The sequence below is a fragment of the Canis lupus genome, chromosome 22 (genome assembly GCF_011100685.1).
Source record: "Canis lupus familiaris isolate Mischka breed German Shepherd chromosome 22, alternate assembly UU_Cfam_GSD_1.0, whole genome shotgun sequence".
Lineage (NCBI taxonomy): Eukaryota > Metazoa > Chordata > Mammalia > Carnivora > Canidae > Canis > Canis lupus.
Window position 1 is genome coordinate 59434719 of NC_049243.1, and position 18181 is coordinate 59452899.

Consider the following 18181-nt stretch of genomic DNA (forward strand, 5'->3'; position numbering starts at 1 on the left):
ACATGCACGTACACACGCACAAACACATGTACAACCAGCACGGGTCTGTGGGTGCTGCAGGAAGTTTCTTGCTCTTGCCCTGGAGTGCTGTGGCATCAGCCAGTGCCAGGCTGCTCATTAAGCATGTGTTTCAAATAGGCAGTTCTTTTGAATGATGATCTCACCCTGATTTCCAGCAGAGAACACTTCGCTCTTTCATTAAGCATGCCTTATTGGTTTGGGTAATTTGAGGTCATTGCTTGATTTTGAGTATTTTTTTATTGAACTTTTTTGCATTTAATTGTCAGTGTGATGGAATATTTTTGGGTTTTCCAGGAATATAAACCCCATGATGTTTCTGAGAAACTAGGTTTAATTTTATTTTGATTAAAGCTGTTTTTTTGAGAAAATAACTTGTTTTATTTACCTTAGGGATTGGCAAAATTTTTCTGCAAAGAAACCAAGTATTTTCAGCTTTACAGGCAATCTGGTTTTTGTTGCAATTGTGCTTTTGTTTTACAGCCATCAACAGGAATGGGCCTGGCTGTGTCTTGTGAAAACTTTTTAAATGAAAACAGGCATGTGGCCCTAGTTTTGCCCATTCCTTAATCACCAGCCGTAAATGCATGCGTAGGGAGAATTACCCTCCCCCATAATCACATTCCTAGTACAAGGAATTCCTGTTCTTTTACATAATTCTGGTCTATGCTAAATGGAACACCTTTCTGTAAATGCTACTCCATGGCAAATAAAGGTGGTGGTGGGGTGCCTGGATCTGGACCTCCGCATTCTGTGCCCCCAAGCTGGCCTGACACACGGTAGTTGGGTGCCTCAGAAGCTGACTGCTTGGGGTTAGAGATGAAAGAAACGACAACAGCTTGGTAGTATTCTAGAAATGGGCAGAACCTCATGGTTGAGGGACCTCTGGTGGCAGCTGTTACATATTGATCTCTTTCAATCTTCCCCTCACAGCTCCCTTCCCATCCGATCGCCCCATCCAGCAAGCATGCAGACAGCAAGCCAGTGCCCCTGACACCTGCCTACCACACGCTGCCCCACCCCTCCCATCACGGCACTCCCCACACCACCATCAACTGGGGGCCCCTGGAGCCTCCAAAGACCCCCAAGCCATGGAGCCTGAGCTGCCTGCGACCTGCACCACCCCTGCGGCCCTCGGCAGCTCTCTGCTACAAGGAGGTGAGGTCTGAGCACCAGCGAGTGTGAAGTTGACGTCTTGGTGTGTTAGGTTGGCTATTCTGTGCCTCATTCTAGAGAATTCAGAAATACAGAAAATTCTATATTTCTATCTGCAATTCTTTGACTTAAAAATACAAACCTGGTTCAGAACTGTGAAGGTCTGCCTTGGTGGTTCTTCCCTTTCTCCTTTGGGTGGCATTTGCTCCTCTGTGCCCTTTGCGGATGAGCCTTGCTGCCTGCTACCTGGAGCCTGGAGCAGAGGGCTTCCCCGGACCTGGCCTCTGGGGACCTTCGATGTACTTTGCATGTCTAGTTCATGTTGGGTGTGGCCTAGGCTTTCTGACCCTTTTCCAGGCATGAGTGAAGGCCCACCTGGAACCCTGCATTGGTCACGAGTAGCTGTTTGAGTGGAAGACCACATGCGTGAATGAAGGTGGAAGAGTGGGGCTCTCTGACTCTGTTGGAGATCCAAGTCTTCTGCTCCCGAAGCTGTCCTGCATGGTCACACCAGATGCTTATGCTGAACCAACGTGCAGGAAAGGAAGTACCTCGAGAAATACGGTCTGAGAAATATTTGCACTTGAGGAAGGCCATAACTCAAGTGCTGGGCATAGGTCTGAGTGTGATTTCACATGGACAGCCTGAGTGCCAGCCCTGAGTGTGGGGTGTGGGGTGGCATGTCCTGGTGCACCTCTCCAGGTCCATTTGAGGTAGCATCTGCCTGAGGCCCTGGACCCTCCACCTTGCTAGCAGCCCTCAATGATTTACGACCCACAGGAGTATTATATAGATTATAACTTGCCTTCTACACGTTTTTGTTACTGAATTTTGCTGTTAGGACCTTTCTTGCTGGTCATCACATGCCCAAGTCCTAGGTTTCTTTGCCACGGGCACTTAACATGGCGGATGTTGGTGTCTGTTACTAATTTAGCCGGTGTGGATCTCCCTGCTGGGAGGTCAAGGGTGGGCTGAGAAGAGGAGGTACCCAGGCATCTGGTTCTGCAGGACCAGGGTTGGGATCTGTAACAGTGGCCCCGTGTCACTGAGTATCTCTGAACGATTAGTAGAGGTTCTCTTACAGAGTGTGCACGTGGGTCCATGGGCTGGCATGCAGCCTGTGTGTGCATGCTGTGTTACCCAGGGCTCTGTCTCTGTTCGTTTTGAAGTGTGGAAGCCATACAACATGTGCTGTGTTTACTTTTTTGGAAACGGGTTTTTTTTTTTTCTTTTTAAAGATTTATTTATTCATGAGAGACACAGAGAGAAAGAGGCAGAGACATAGGCAGAGGGAGAAGCAGGCTCCTCGTGGGGAGCCCGATGTGGGACTCGATCCCGGGTCTCCAGGGTCATGCCCTGGGTTGAAGGGGGCGCTAAACCGCTGAGCCACCTGGGCTGCCCTGGAAACAGGTTTCTGCTGCATTTTTAAGAGCCCATACAGTTTAGCAGAGGAGATCTTGGAAGAGCTACCTTTAAAAACCAAACTGTGTCCCTTCTATGCTCTCAGTCTGTTCCCTCCCGTAGCCCACGTTGGTGTCACAGCTTAAGATTCACAAATAGCTCATATGCCTTGTGTGATGCAGAAGTGAGACCTTCTCAGTGTTGAGTACACGCTTGGCAGCTGGCGCCTGGCCTGCCTGGGTGGACTGTAGCCTGCTCTGTGTATCTCCAACTGCTGTGTGGTCTTTGGTAGCTGTATTTCAGGGGGAGGGGCAGACCATTGCATTGTGACTTAGGCGTGAGCTGGCATGTGCACACCAGGGGTAGAGCCAGTGCTCTGTCGTCTGCATGCCTCTTCCCTCAAGGCCCATGGGCAGATCTCTTCCCTTTCCTCCTTTCTTGAGGCCTCCAGTCATTGCCGGAAGGAATTGTTTTTGCCTTTCCTCTAAAAATAGCCTTAGTTTTCTGGGTCTTTCTCTGGTTCTCTACAACAGATGGGTCTGCTCCAGAATTAGCAGCATGCATGCATCTCTGCCTGTGTCAGCCAGCCATCCCCTCTCCTCTCCAGATGCTGCTGGTCTGCTGCGAGCCTGCAACACCTCTGTGGTGTGTTGTCACAGTGCTGACAGGTCCCAGTGACACAGGGGTTTCCATCAGAGCCTGAGCCCTATTGATTTTATATGAATGCTCAGCAGCTGACCAAGAACTCCCAGTACTAGTAAAGTAGGGAGCTCTTCACTGTGAGTGGCTGTAGTTGCTTCCTATTTCATGCCGTCACCGACTCATCCACACACCAGGAAAAGTTACTGCCTTTGGAATGTCAGCACTTTTTCCTCTTTTTTTCTCTCTAGGATCTTAGTAAGAGTCCCAAGACCATGAAAAAGTTGCTACCTAAGCGCAAGCCTGAGCGGAAGCCTTCAGATGAAGAGTTTGCACTGCGGAAAAGTAAGTAATACACTGCACGTGTGGCAGAGGACACGGGCCCATCTTGTGCATAGCACTCATGGAATAGAGGGCTGGTGGCTTTCTAGAGGCTTCAGCTGTGGGGTTTGAGTCTTGACGTCTTGTGTAAAGAGCATTGAGGAGTGAGAGCAGCGAAGCCTTTCGGCATTGACGCGCACAAGCAGGAAAGCTGCCTAGCAATGCCATGTGTGGTTTCCTACTTGATGGAACTGCTTGTGCGCTCTGGGCCTCCCTGATTCCTTGTCCTGTGAATCCAAGCCAGGTGTGCAGGGTGGACCTGGGGCTGCCTGCTCTTTCTGGCCCTTCCTTGCCCTGTGGTCTTCATGTGTCTGGGGAACACCCCCACCCTGCTTTGCGGCCATAGTCCTCGTTTCTCCATGTTTGTACTACTCTCACTGCCTGGCTATAAACTTGTGAAATGCTGGGAGTGGTGCTGGATTCAACACTTGACCTCCCAGACAGCCTGGCTCACGGGAGATGCTCAGTTGATCGTGCGAGCCAGTAGAGCTATTTTGAGATGCCACTGGAGAGAGTAAGTGTGCGCAAATGCCCACCCACTTCTTCCCACTGCCAGTCTGGTTTTCTGGTGTGACGGGCAGAAGGGGTTCCATGGGCACAGATGGCTGTGGGACTGTCTGGCACAGCAGGAGGACTTGAGGCTCAATAGGGAAACGGCCCAGACAGTGGGAACCTCTGTCTCCTTGGCCCCCTGCATCCCCTTACTCCCCACGTGCCTAGGACCTGTCACAGGTCCTGACTGTGGAGCATTGCTCTTCTTTTTTGCCATATTTATCTGGGACCCTCCAGGGATTTGTTTATAAAAAAAAAAAAACTCATGGAGAGACGTTTCTAGTCAGAACATGAGTGTGGCTAATGTTGCCCCAAGGAAGGCGACTGCTTGGTTCGGGGGCTCTGCAGGATCCCCAGAGCCCAGGCAGCCCACACATGGGCCTGCTCCACCAATTGTCCCAGGACCATAAGCTGGAAGTGGCAGATGCAGTGAATGGCCTGGGACGCTCACAGTATTCCTCCCCTTGCCGTGTACTGCAGTGGGCACTGTGTTGTTTGCCATCATGGTGGTCGTTGTCCTCCTAATCCTAAGCATGGGCCACGTGCCCAGGGCATCTGGTGAAAGGGGTCAGGAGAGCCCTGCCTTGGGGGCTCTAGAGCCAGTGCCTGGGAACTAGCTCTCCCACAGTCATCCACTGGGCTGTTTCCTCCATCTGCACAAGGTGCTTATTTGAATGACAGCCACTCCCCCTACCTTCTGGCCACCCTTTCTAAAATGGCCCCAGCATCTCTCCCTCCTCCACTCTTTGCACAGCACACTGTTGACCTGTTTAGTCTCCTGTTTCTACTGAAAGGTGTCTCTGTGGGTGAGCCCCTGGGGCTCATGCAGGAGGTGGTGGGGTGGTGGTGAGAGAGGACCCTCAAAGGTGCCTTGAGCAGTTGGGCAGTTGCAGTCCTGCTGTCAGCAGAGAGGGTGCTGGGCCTGGGTTTGAACAGTATCATGGATTTCTGTATTGAGAGCAGGTGAGCAGCAGTGGGAGTGGGGGGGGCAGGTAGGAGGCAAACTGAGTGAGGTGACCAGGTGACGATGGTGTAGTCATCATGGACAGAGTTCAGATTTTTTTGAAGAGGGAGCCTGCAGCTGTGGTTTCTCAACTGGGGGTGTCTTTGCACCCCTGGAGATACTAACATCTTGAGGCCTTTCTGGTTACCACAATTGGGTGTGGGTATTGCTGCCTTATAGTGGGTAGAGTCTAGGGATGCTGCTTAATGTCCTAGAGCACACAGGACGACCCCCCAGCACAGTCGTGCCAGGGCTGGGAAGGATTCCTGCAGGAGGAATCACAGGCCCTGGCAGGTGGTGAGAATTCAGGACTGCTCAAGCCATGAGATGGACTGTGAAGAGGAAGACAGAGTCTGGGTCTGAGGAGGTGAGGCACCAGCAGAGGGAATGTGGAGAGACTGGGAGATTGAAAGGAGAGCCAGGGGTTCCATGTGGATTAGAGGAGAGATGTGAGCTGTGTGACATCTGTATCAGGAGGGTATAGTCCCATGGTAATTTCCCAAGTTATTTTAGTCTTGCTTACGTTCGGAATCAATAGCCTTTGCCATGTAGGAAATGTGAGGAAAGGAGGATCACCATAGACTTAATGCTATATCCTGCAGAGGCCGGTGAGTGTGCTTTCTTTGAGCGTACCAATCCACATATGACGTAGCCATCTGATCTATCGTCTGGACAGGTTGTCACCTGCAAAGGTCATTGTCCTCTGGGCAGAGGTGGAATGACGTGCCTGTAAGGTTGCCATTCAGCAGGTCCTGAAGTAAAATGAGGAAGGCCCTCTCTTGGTCCTGAGGGAAGAGCCCATCATGAAACGATGGGCTCCATTCAGTGACATTTAAGTCCCTTTCTCCATAGCTCTTAAACTCTTGGTGCTGAGATTTGTATTTTCTTTTTAAAAAAATTTTTGGTGTAGTTGACACACATTGTTCCGTGAGTTCCAGGCCATAAGTCTGTATGCTATGCGATGCTTAACACCAGTGCAGCTCCCATCTGTGACCATACAGCGCCAACATGCCATTGACTGTATTCCCTATGCTGTGCCTTCCATCCCCACGACTGACTCCTTGACTGGATGTTTGGCACCTCCTATTCCCCAGCTTGTTTACTCCTCAGGCCATCAGTTCTCTGTTACAGGTCTAATGGTGCTTTTTTAAAAATTTCTTTGTTTTTACTTTAGATTCCACATATGAGTGAAATCATGGTATTTATCTTCCTTAGTCTGATGTATGTCACTTAGCCCAATATTCTTTGTCCATCCATGTTGTCACAAATGGCACGATCTCATCTTTCTTATGCATGCGTCATATTCCTGTGTGTGTGTGTGTGTGTGTGTGTACACACATCTTCCTTATCCATTCATCTGTTGGTGGGCACTTGGGTTGGTTGTGTCCATGACTTGGCTCTTGTAGATAATGCTGCAGTAAACATAGGGGTACCTCTATCTTTTCAAGTTAATGTTTTTGTCTTCTTTGGGTAAATATCCAGTAGTGGAATTACTGAATCATATGGTATCTTGAGATAAAGTGGGAGATACCATAATTCCAGATTTCAAGTTATGCTACAAAGCTGGTTCTAATTGAAATAGGTACAAAAATATACATACGTCAGTGGAACAGAATAGAATGCCAAAATAAACCCATGCTTATATGGTCATTCTAAGACAAAGGAGGAAAGAATATATGATGGGGAAAAGAACAGTCTCTTCAAACAGTGGTGTTGGGATAACTGGACCACTTTTTTACATCATACACAGAAATCAACTCAAAGTGGATTATAAAGACCTAAATTTGAGATATGAAACCATAAAAATCCCAGAAGTCATTGATGTTATATATTTTAGTAATGTCTGCCTTGCCTTATATCATATCTTACTATCATAAATTGTTGAGGCTTTATATAGCTTATAAATATTCAAGATTTCCATACTTCTACATTTTTATTAGAGTAGGTGAGCCTTTTAAAATAAATACCCAAAGGTGATATCTTAGAAAATATAAAAGAATATAGAAAACTTAAAACAGAAAAGAGGAATAGTTCAACCATAGGGTCATGTGAAGTATGCTGGGTGTGAGGTTCTGAATCCAGGACTGATATCACTAGATGTTGTTAGTCTGGAAGAGTCTATCCTTCTGCATACCTGTAGTCTGAGCACGAGAAGCCAGTGTCTGGAGTAATCCGTAATTGGGGAGCTCTGGTTTAACACCTTCAAGGTTGAGGTTGTGCTTTTTTTCATCCTAGATAAATTCTTGAGTGCAGACTGGAGGGTCAGAGCTTTCCAGGGTCCTACCTGTCTTCATGCTATCAGCTGTGGGTGGCACTGGGGATTGTCAGACTTGGTATTTTTGTTAGGCTGGTGTGTGAAAACCTGATGCTTTGTTCTGTTATTTCTTAGCGAGAATAAACCTCTTATGGTGTTCTTGTGTGAGTTGCTTGTTCCTGGCCCATTCTTCAATTCCAGCATGGGAGGACACTGTTTCTTATGGGCTAGGAAGACTGCTTTTATTTTTTATTTTTATTTTTTTTAATTTTTATTTATTTATGATAGTCACACAGAGAGAGAGAGAGAGAGAGAGAGAGAGGCAGAGACACAGGCAGAGGGAGAAGCAGGCTCCATGCACCGGGAGCCCGACGTGGGATTCGATCCCAGGTCTCCAGGACCGTGTCCTGGGCCAAAGGCAGGCGCCAAACCGCTGCGCCACCCAGGGATCCCATCTTTTATATATATATTTAGGGTACTAACCTTTTTGCTAGATATGTTATGCATAAACAGTACTTTAAAAAATAGAACTGCTTTGTAAATATTGGAAAGTCCTTATCTGAGAAGAAAAGAGAGAAATTGTTTTTTAGTTTGTGACCTGTTGTACATGTCAACTTTTAGCTTGATTGTGGCGTGTCATATCTTGACAGGCACAGCTGCTTTGGAAGAAGACGCACAGATTCTGAAAGTCATTGAAGCTTACTGTACAAGCGCCAAAACGCGGCAAACCCTCAACTCAAGTAAGTTTCACAGTTGCGGACTAGGAACTGCAGTGCCTCACTGGGGTTAGAGTCGCCATCAGGAGGGGCCGGTGCTGGGCCCCAAATGCAACCCGTGGGCATGGCGGAGCAGTCCTCAGTGAGGGACACTTGGCTGGCCAGCCTGGCGTCCTAAGTCACCGCAGAGGGGCTGACCTGCCAGTAAGAGAATGGAATTCTACACACTGTCCAGTTGGGAAACGTTACGTAGGAGATGCTGCCAGAGTTTAAAAGCTTTCTTCTATTTAGAGAAGATGTGCTTAGAAGACAGAAGATTGGTTCAATTATTTTTAAGCTATTTAAGCTATTGGTGTGGTTAGTGGGGTCTTTTTTTCATAGAATTGTAAAAAATAACCTAGAGCCTTTTTAGCCCCCATTCCTCCCCCTCTTTTAAATGATGCATTTAGAAATTTTTGGAAGTAGACCCCAGCTAATTTATTTGGTAGATTGCAGCACCATTGAATTTTCCTTTATCTTTATACATAAAGTCTTACTTAGTAAGAAAATCTTAATCTGTTTTGACGGAAAAAAAGTGGGCTCTTCTTGTTTGCAACCTCCCAGCATTTGAAGATGGGGCAGATGCAGGGGTGTGTGTGGTTTGTTTAGAAGAAAGGGCTGATTTACTCTCTCTTCTCACTGGAGCCAGGGCCATGGGCACCACGGGGTCCTGCACTGTCATTTCTAGGTGGGCTTTCTTGGGTCTGTTTTTGTTTTGTTTGAGAACTGGATCTCTGTATTCTGGCATAGAAACTTGTTTCTGTTGGATTTTGTGTTTTGGATTCCCTTTCCACCCTGACTTTGGGCACATTGCTGATCACTGCTTCATTCCCACCACCTTTTCTGTGGCGGTTCAAATCTGCATCCTAGCTAGTGTCAAGACTGATTCTGGAAAAAAGGACAGGTGGGAAAGGGAATTTTTACGTGCTTTAGCTTTTGTTAAAGATGGCGACAGCTTAAAAAGGTAGGGCTGGCAGGATCAAACTCCAGGCACAGTCTGCAGTGACTTCTCTGTGGCCATATTTTAAATGTCCGATCTGCGCCATTGAAATTCTTGTTTATACTTGATACTTGCCCTGGTGAGAATGCTTATTCATAGTAACTGGTCAGCAGAATGGGGGAGACATAGAAAGGCCTGAAGGTTGGGTATACGTAAAGCCAAACAGTCATTTGTAAATACAGCCTATTTTGTCTTTTGAGATACTGGTTTTCTTAGATTTGATAAGAAATGTGTTTTAAGTAGTAGGCTATGTAAAACGTGGCCATAGTGTTTGGGTTTTGAGTTTGAGATTTTAAAGAATTCTCTCAACTTGAATTACTTAAAATTTTAACCTGGTAGTGTCAGGTAAACAGACCGGGTAACATGAACTTTGTATGTATGTCTGTGAGAGTCTCATTTGTTCATCTGGGAGACCGTGCCCCATGCCTGTGGCCTCGTTGCTTTGGCTGCCTGGAAGTGATGGCCTGTAGATTGTGTACGTTATTTGTCCTCTGTATTACGTGTTTCCATTTCTCCTGTGTAAGAAGAGCATTGCATGATATGTGGATTTTTGTTTTCAGCTGATAGTCTGGGGCCTTGTGTATAATCCCAGGTGACTGTAACTCACGGAGTCTTGGGACCAGATAGGATGAGGGGAAAATGATCTTTGATGCTGGAAAGGTAGTGTGGGGTTACAATGGAGGTAGCTCTTTTCAAGTTAAATGCTTAGTAAAAACAGGATAATACACTTGACCTTAAAATTCACCTCCTGTCAGCGTATGTTTGGATGCCAAGATGTTACAAGCCAGACATCTTTGGTATCAATTTCTGTCTCAAGAAGTAGTGATCTTCATAGAGTCCAGGGATTTAATTGGAGGAATCCAAACTGGCCCACTTCTGCTTGTTCTGGTTTGGGAATGGAATGAATTTGGAGTGGACGCAGGACTAGGATGGCCAGCGGTTGCCGTGGTGTGCATTGTGCGTCACGCAGTGTCCCTGCATGCCTCCCTCGCGGCTGCCTGGCCAACACCCTTGCTCCCTGTGGCTGACTCCTCTCGGGCTGCTTTCTCTTCTCCTGTCTATGCCGATTGTCCTGTCGCCCTCCTGTGAACTCAGTGGCTCTTGGCTTATCGTGTCTCTTGTCCTGCCAGTAAAAGGGTCTGCATCAGGGACTGGGAATGTGGGAACAGGCATCCTACTTTTTCTGTTGCCCTGGCTGAGCTCTGGGGAGCACTGCACTCTGAGTGTGGTGCGGCTGCAAGGGGGGCCCCTTTCTCCGCTCTGAAATGTTTACGGTGCTGGTGGTTTAGATAAGGTAAGTTTAGACCCCACCATTAAGATAACTTCTGGGGACTTAGAGACTGGCAACGGGAGAGCTTCCTCTGGGACTCTCCTGCTTCCATACGTCCATATAAAGAACACTTTCTACTGAAATGCATAAATGGCTCCTTTTACAAATGTCCTAAACGAGACTCCTGGTTCATAGAGTGGAATAGAATTACTTGTGAAATGTCTATAGAAGTATCCGTGGACATGGGCTTATGTAAGGGACAGTTTGGGAACAATATTGTGACTGCGGTTTATTGAAATCCAGTTTTACTCTGCGGGTTGTGCTATTAAAACCCACCGTAAATAAGGAGAAATGAACATTGTTGCCAGTTTTTAACAATATTTTCTCTCTTCCTTCTCTTCCCATCACCTTTTGCTTTTGTTTCCATGTTTTTGGTTGTGGCTCTTCCTGTCCGTCCCCTCCCACCTCTGCCTGTCACTCCATCCGTCCCCGTCGTAGCATGGCAAGGCACTGACCTGATGCATAATCACGTCTTGGCCGACGACGACCAATCAAGTCTAGACTCCTTGGGTCGTCGCAGTAGCCTGTCCCGTCTGGAGCCTTCAGACCTCTCGGAAGACTCTGACTATGACAGTATATGGACAGCCCATAGTTACAGAATGGGTTCTACATCTCGTAAGAGCTGTTGCTCATATATCTCTCACCAGAACTAATGCACTTCTGAGCTTTTCTTAACAAATGCTTGTTGTATCGCAGCCTGCTTTTCTTAGATGTTTTCTTGCTGTTCCTTGTCTTTTATGTGATATTTTAACAACTTTTGAGAGCGTTGCTGATACTTCCCGTTGTACTTTGTGGAGGCCCACTGGCCAGTTCTACAGTCCATGCGAGCTGCCGCAGTGGAAGGAGACGGTGCGCTCGTGGGGTCGCGCCCCAGGGTCCTTTCCTACGTGGGTGGCGGTGGCTCTCCAGCTCTGGGTTCCCGTTCTCACTGTAGCACCCATCTCATTTCTTTTTGGATACAGCTGTGTGAACACTTTTATATTTTATACTGAGACATATAGGTTTGTGATCTAAGTGCCAGCACCATGGAGGAGACTGGCCTGATTAGGGATCTAAATGTTGTATGTTCAGTGGACCCACTGATGACTGAGTTGAAGACAGGGGCAAAGGAAACATGCTGTAGAAGGACACAGTCCAGTTCAGACAGCTGTGCTCTGAGGGCTCCTCAGGGTGCTTTGTAGCCATGGAGAGCCGTGTGTGGGTGTGGCTAGCATGGGCTCTGGGCCATGGCAGGAGAATCTGCTCTCATCAGGGTGCCACAGACAGCCAACCCATCTCCCCATTTGCCCATGGGCTAGGGGTTCTCTGAGGGCCTGGTTACTGTCAGAGCTCAGACCCTTCCCCACAGCATCATACCAAACACTCCTTAGTTGGAGCAATTGCTCTTCAATGGTGCTTAGCACACCCGTGCCACTCCACTGAAGATTCGGTCCAAACTCGGAAGCACTCAGCCTCTGAAGGTGTACATGAGACTCTGTTCAGAGCCAGGTGAGTGCTTGGCTTCAGTCCCAGCCTGGCTGCGCCCCGACATCCCTGTCACGCTGCCTGTGATGGACACATGGTTTGTTTTCAGCAGCTTGCTGCAGTGAAACTCTGTTTACAGCAACCCATCATATGTAACCCTCATTCCTCATTGTCACGGGAACACCTGAGTCCATTGAAGACCTCAGTTACTATATAACTCACTTAATAAGAAAATCTCAGATGGAGAGGGGTGCCCCCACATCCCTGGAATTTGTTGTAAGGAGATTTCACTGGCCTCACTCAGATGAATTTCTGCTTCAGAAAGAACTGAATGTGACCTGTTACATTCAGTTGTAGCACCCAGACCCACATCTAGTCATTGTCTCTCATGCATGCTGCACTTGGTGTGAAAATGGAAACTCGAGGTTGTTAAGTATTCGTTGAAACCAGCTTCAGAAAACAAGATGCCATAATAAAGTGGGAATAACCTGTTTCCCTCTCCCCAGAGTGGCTGGGGTCCCCCCACCCCTAAACCCACGTATTCGGTGTCTGATTCTGTTTGCACACAGATGACTGAGCCGTACCCTATGCCCTTGTTGGCTGGGCATTGGGTCCTGTTGCTCACATACCCAGAGGAGCTGGTGGACCCTGGCAGTGGTGTAGTGCTCAGAGTCAGATGGCTTGAATACTGCGTGCGGTGAGATATTGAGGGAACCAACGTTCCAAATACTTCTGTGCCCAAGTATCTATTGAGCCACTCATGCCATCTGGAGATTTCATATTTTTATATCAATTAGTATAAATAAAAAAGTTGAGTAGCATCTTATTAAAATTAGAGCCCAGTATTAACCCACGGTAGAGATGGGATTTATAGGTGTTCAGCCAAATAATAAATGGAATTTTGGGAGAAATAGGGCTATGAAGTTCACGCACTGAACTGAGAAGCAGTTGTTTGATTTTTGTATCCGTACAGTAGTCGCCTTTTCTGGCACTGATAATACAAAGTCTTTTTGTTTGCTTTGAGGCTCTCATTTGTGCGTTGGCTTAGACGCCTTTGCCATGCCTCAGTGAGCCCGTGTTGTGCGCGGCACATGCCCCCCAGCATTAAGGTACACAGTTGCCGTACAGGGATATTTCTTTATTGCCAAGTGTCGTCTGGATTGTCTTCCTGAGACCTTTCATTTTCTCTACACCAAGGTTTGACATGATTCCATCAGTCCTTTGGTACCAGTGAAAGCCACGTGGGCAGTGATTTTGCCGATGCTGGGATCACTGCATAATGACACCCTGACTTTTGGTTGTTGGGGCTTGTTTTGAATGTCTGGCACCATTAGCTCTTGTGACCTGGTTGGAAGTGTTAGTGCCACGGGCCTGAACGCGGTCCCTCAGTGGCAATGGCGGCGTGGCACCCCGAGGGCTGGGGCATGCCCAGGTGGAGTCTGGTTGGGGCAGCTCTGTCCTGGCCGCATGCACAGTTAGAGTGGTAGTGTGTGGGTGCAGACCCTGGACCCAGAAGTGGGTGGGAGCCATCCTGGGCCTTCGTGGGGGCCTGCGTGGTGTGGACATTGAATTGATGCTTGCCACAGTATATAAGCTATATTATGTGTTTTGCGTAAAATTGCCAAAACACAGTAATGTGTATATAGTGGTATAAGACCTTGAAAAAAATCTATATATTGTGCTTTTTCTCTGTGAATGGGAAAGCCATTTTTAGTGGGTGACTGCCATTTGAAGACTCAGTTGGATGTATACCTGAATGTTGCATTGTATTGTACAGTATGCATATTGTCTGTGGTTGCATATGGCAATGAAGTGTTTGTTTTATAAAAAAAAAAAAAAGACATCTGTTATGTACAGTTGAAATAAATTTTGCATTTGCTAGCCTGTGGCTTTTAATATTTGTTACTGGGGGATGGGGGAGTAGCATAGCTTGCAACTGAATATGATTTGGCTGTTCTCCTGTACATTGTCTTCCAGAGGAAGGCCAGGCAACGGGACACTTTCTATCTGGTTTGATAGAGAAATGTGCACTTTCTTAGACCAAATATGTTCTAGACAATACAGGGTCACTCCTGACATGCCTTTATTTCCTTTTTTTTTTTAAGAAATTTTCAGTCACCAGAAGGTTTGAGTTCAGAAAGAAGCACTCTTGGTTCTTTGTGCATAAATGGGGGGGGGGGGGGAGCCCAACTTCAATAGTTGTGGTTTTTTTTTTTTTTTTTTTTTTTTTAAAAGAATAAGGTCAGTCTTTGAGTGCATGCCCAGCTGGCTAAGAAGCAAAAAGGAGTGTCAACGTGGGGCTGGGGCAGGGTGCAGGCAGTAAACACATGCAAATTGTTCCCTAAAGAGATTCCTCACATTTTCCTAAGGAAAAAAAATCAGAATCCTGTGATAGCCATAAATAACAAAGGACCTTTGGTAAATAATTTCTGAAAGTTGTAATATTTTCCCTTCAGGCTGAAAGTTCAGTTTCAATTGAGTATAAGTAGGTGCAGGTTTTAGAGGGATTATGAATTTAAAGAAATTATGGATTGCTACCACAAATGTACTGGACAGCTGGCCAAATAGGCAGATGATCTTTTCTGACAAACAATGTGTTTAGGTTTTTGAGGCAAGGCGATTCAGTCATATGCACACATGCACACATGCATGCCCTGGAGTTGATGGAGCTGTGTGTTCTATCAGTGTTTCTGGTCAGGCGGCGGTCTGACCACAGAGAGGTGCCCTGGGCTTTGAGCCTCCGGCTCTGTGCTGCCCAGGCAAGTCCTCTGTGCAATTCAAGCGCTCGCTAGATCCGTGTTTTTCGAAGACCTATGGTGCTCTGAGGGTCTGCAGATGTTTTGGGGGTGGGCAGGACTACAAGTGTCTCCAGTTTGTAGATCACACCTCTGAACCAGCACACTCCCTGGCTCCCCAAGCCACCCTCTCCTACCCGGCTCCAGCTGTGTGACCCAGAGCAGCCCCTTCTGGGGGCGGTGTGCAGCTGCCGTGCCGTGTGAGTCTGTGGGCCTCAGTAGCCCGATCCTAGGCATCTGCAGACACCTTCTTGGGGGGGGTCTTCTAGTTGGAGAAATGCTGGATTGGTGCTAGGTGTAAATTATAGTTTCATTGTATTCACCCCTGTACTGAACAGCAACAACAAATCCAACCAGCAGTTGTGCGCAGACAGGGTTGTAGGCTAGTCCAACACTCCTTTTGATCTGTGACATACAAAATGATGCAATGTTGCTGAGATGAGGGTCAGCACTCAGGTGACTTTAGGAAATGCTGAATTAAAGTAGGTGGGTGTTGCTACTGCACGCTTCCTGAAAACTGTCAACATGCCACGTGTGTACTGTGGACCTTCCAGAAGTGGCTGTAGCCATCAGCTTTTTCCAGAACAATGTGGTGCAGAACCCCTGTTAGATGGTGGAGGGGCAGCAAAGTATCCTCCGAACTGAGAAGGCACTTTGAGGGTAGAAACGGAAGGAGGTGATGCCAAATGTTTCCACAGAGCATTATTCAGGGGGGTCCCCCTTACTGCTGTTGGGTGGGCTCGTGGGCGATGATCCAGGTGCTGCATGGCTGCTCTCCAGGAAGTCCAGACCTTTGTCCACAGATCACATAGATCAGTGGGATGAGCAGCAGAGGGCCGAGTGGGGGTGGGGGGAGGACAAGAAACTTTTCTCTCCTAGCTGTCAGAACAACTTCAGGAAAGTTCTGGACAGGTGTTCCGGTCAGGGCACATATTCCCTCCCAGGGGCCTGGAGCAGTAGCTCCGAGGCAAGTCATCGTGTGGATGTGAACAAGATGGAATCGGTATTACCAGCCATCGCTCCCCGTTACCTCCTGGAAATGCAGACCTTGAATGTGCTGGAGCCATCATGAACCCATTCATCTGTGTTGCAGCCCTTAGATGTTTTTAAATAAAGTGACAGAACATTCTTCGTGAGTTCGGTTGTTTTTCCAAACTTAAATAATTCAGGGAAAACATGGTGTGATCCCTCTAGAAATACTTAAGTTATCTTTGAGATAACGTGATAAATCTACTTCGTAAAATTTGGCTATTTCTGTAAGAACAAACTTATAAACCTCCCTGGAGACTATTCCTTTATTTTGCTGAAAAACCAAGTTTTCTAGAAAAATGTTACATTGAAATTAGGCACATTATTAGCATCCTGTGAATTTCTCTGCAGGCTAGTAAAGTCTACAAGCTGCGGTTTACCAGCTGCCTGGTGCACTGTCAAATCCGTACATATCATTTTCTACACCACCTTTCAGGAATTACCAATTAAGTCTGTACATTTTGCCTGTAACATTCTCAAACTGAAGGTTTTATAGTAAATTCTGGTGTGCTTTCAGTGCGTTTCCAAAAATAACCACCATGTATGTGTGACTCTTACACCAGTTCTCATGGGCTTAGTCCTCTGATGTCACGTTACCTATTGGAGTTTAGGGCTTTTATCTTTGTGACTTTATCTGGTAAAAGATCTTGGATGTGATTCTTAAATTCTCAGAGCAGCTCTGCAGAGCGGGTGAGCTCTGTTTTCGAGTCTTGGGCCTCCATACTCCTGCGGGTGGGATGGCACCTGCCATCTGATCCATGCATGTCACCTTACGACACAGGTGTCCCTGGTTTCTCTTGGTGTTTGAAGCTGGGAGTGCTGGCAGCACCTGATGTGAGCCAGCTGCCCAGGAAGCAACAAGTGGTGGACATAGCCAGAGAGAGATGTAAGGAAGCCAGTCTTTCACAGCGCTGCCACATGAACATCTCATCCTGTCGTGTCCTCACGTGAATGAGCTAATGAGACGTCGTATTTCCAGCCAAGGGTGACGGACACACAACTGGTGCCTGTTGTGGTCTGACCATGATGGAGCAGGTGATGGCGAGGGCGCTTAGTATCTGGCTAAGTTGTCCAATGACTTCTCTTCACAGCAAAGTCGCCAAAGCCATTGTTTGCTACATGTCTATGCACATGTGAATTCTTACGAATCCCTTTGTTTTTCTGGGCAAAATAGCTCATGAACTAAGTCTTCAGATGAAAACGGAGGGAACGTTGCATGTCTTGGAAGCACGGGATGTTCCATGGCCTTCAGAACTTTTACCTCGGCTTGTCCCGCTGAGCTTTCTCTTATTTGTCTCACATACCAGTTTCCTTCCTGAGCAGTATTTTCCGGTGTGGCCCAGAAGCCCCGGAAGGGCCTAGAAGACAACGTGCCTGCAATCCGTCACAGAGCCGTGGCATGTGGAATAGGTGATCCTCCAGGAGGCAGTTGTTAGCAGTGATGTCTTTAAAAACGTGTTCCTCTGAGGATGTTTCACTCTGTCTGAAGAGTAATTCCTTTTGTGGATGGGTGACTGTGATAGGGTGGGTGGGTAGGGCAGCCCCATAGTGAGGGGTACAACAGAGCGACGCCTCCCTGTCCCTGGCAGTGATGGGTGTGAACAGAGGAGCATCAGTGGACAGTCCTGTTTGAAACCATGCCGATGCACCCCCATACCCCAGCCTGTCGTGACGAAGTCCCAAGTGCTCCATCTGACCATAGTCCTGAAGTTACAATGCACCGAGGGGGCCCTTCCTTCCTTGCTATAGAAACGTGTGTGTGCTGGAGCTCAGGCCGTGTGGCATACAGCGGTACTTGCCCAGAGTTTAATCTTCTCATGCTTGGATGACAGGAGGAGGTCAGCAGCCTAGCTTCATTTGGTTCCTGCCCTTACGTTTCATGGTGTGCTTGGATTTGACACCCTTCCCTGGCTGTGTGATGGAACGGAGCAGGTCTCGCAGACGTCCAGATGGTACCGGGGGAATCTAGGCCAAGGCCCTGTGGCCGGCACACTCCAGTGCTGTTCCCTGTGGCATGCTGCTTGTGAGCCCCGTGGCTGGCAGGCTCTGATGGTAATTGCTAGTCCTGGTCAGAGGAGTGTGAGCTGATACGAGGATGCTAAAACATCTTTAAATCCTTGTATCTTTAAGACGGTGTTCTAGTGAACGTCTCTGTGATGTGAGGAGGCACAGCCGGGAGACCAGCGGATTGTATCGGCATCTCCGTAATCAGTTAGCAGCTATCAGACAGCAAGTGTGTTTGTTTAATTGAGAAATGTTTGTCAAAATACTACTTGTGGGTGTTTGTATCCTAGGGGGTGCGTTCCTCCCTCAAACCAAACATTTATATTTCTCAATAAATGTTCTAGTGCTGTATAACCTTTAAGAAAGTACTACCTCAAATTTTCTTTCTTGTATCCTTCAAA

General features: G+C 47.4%; 1 protein-coding gene across 1 annotated transcript in view; it reads left to right on the top strand.

Moving 5' to 3' along the window:
- The window catches only part of ARHGEF7 (Rho guanine nucleotide exchange factor 7), a 126448-nt gene that overhangs the window by 103750 nt on the left and 4517 nt on the right, over window positions 1-18181 (top strand). The window contains 4 exon segments of the mRNA XM_038570061.1: window positions 952-1176; window positions 3465-3558; window positions 8054-8143; window positions 10927-11103. Coding sequence (XP_038425989.1) covers window positions 952-1176; window positions 3465-3558; window positions 8054-8143; window positions 10927-11103 — 586 coding nt within the window.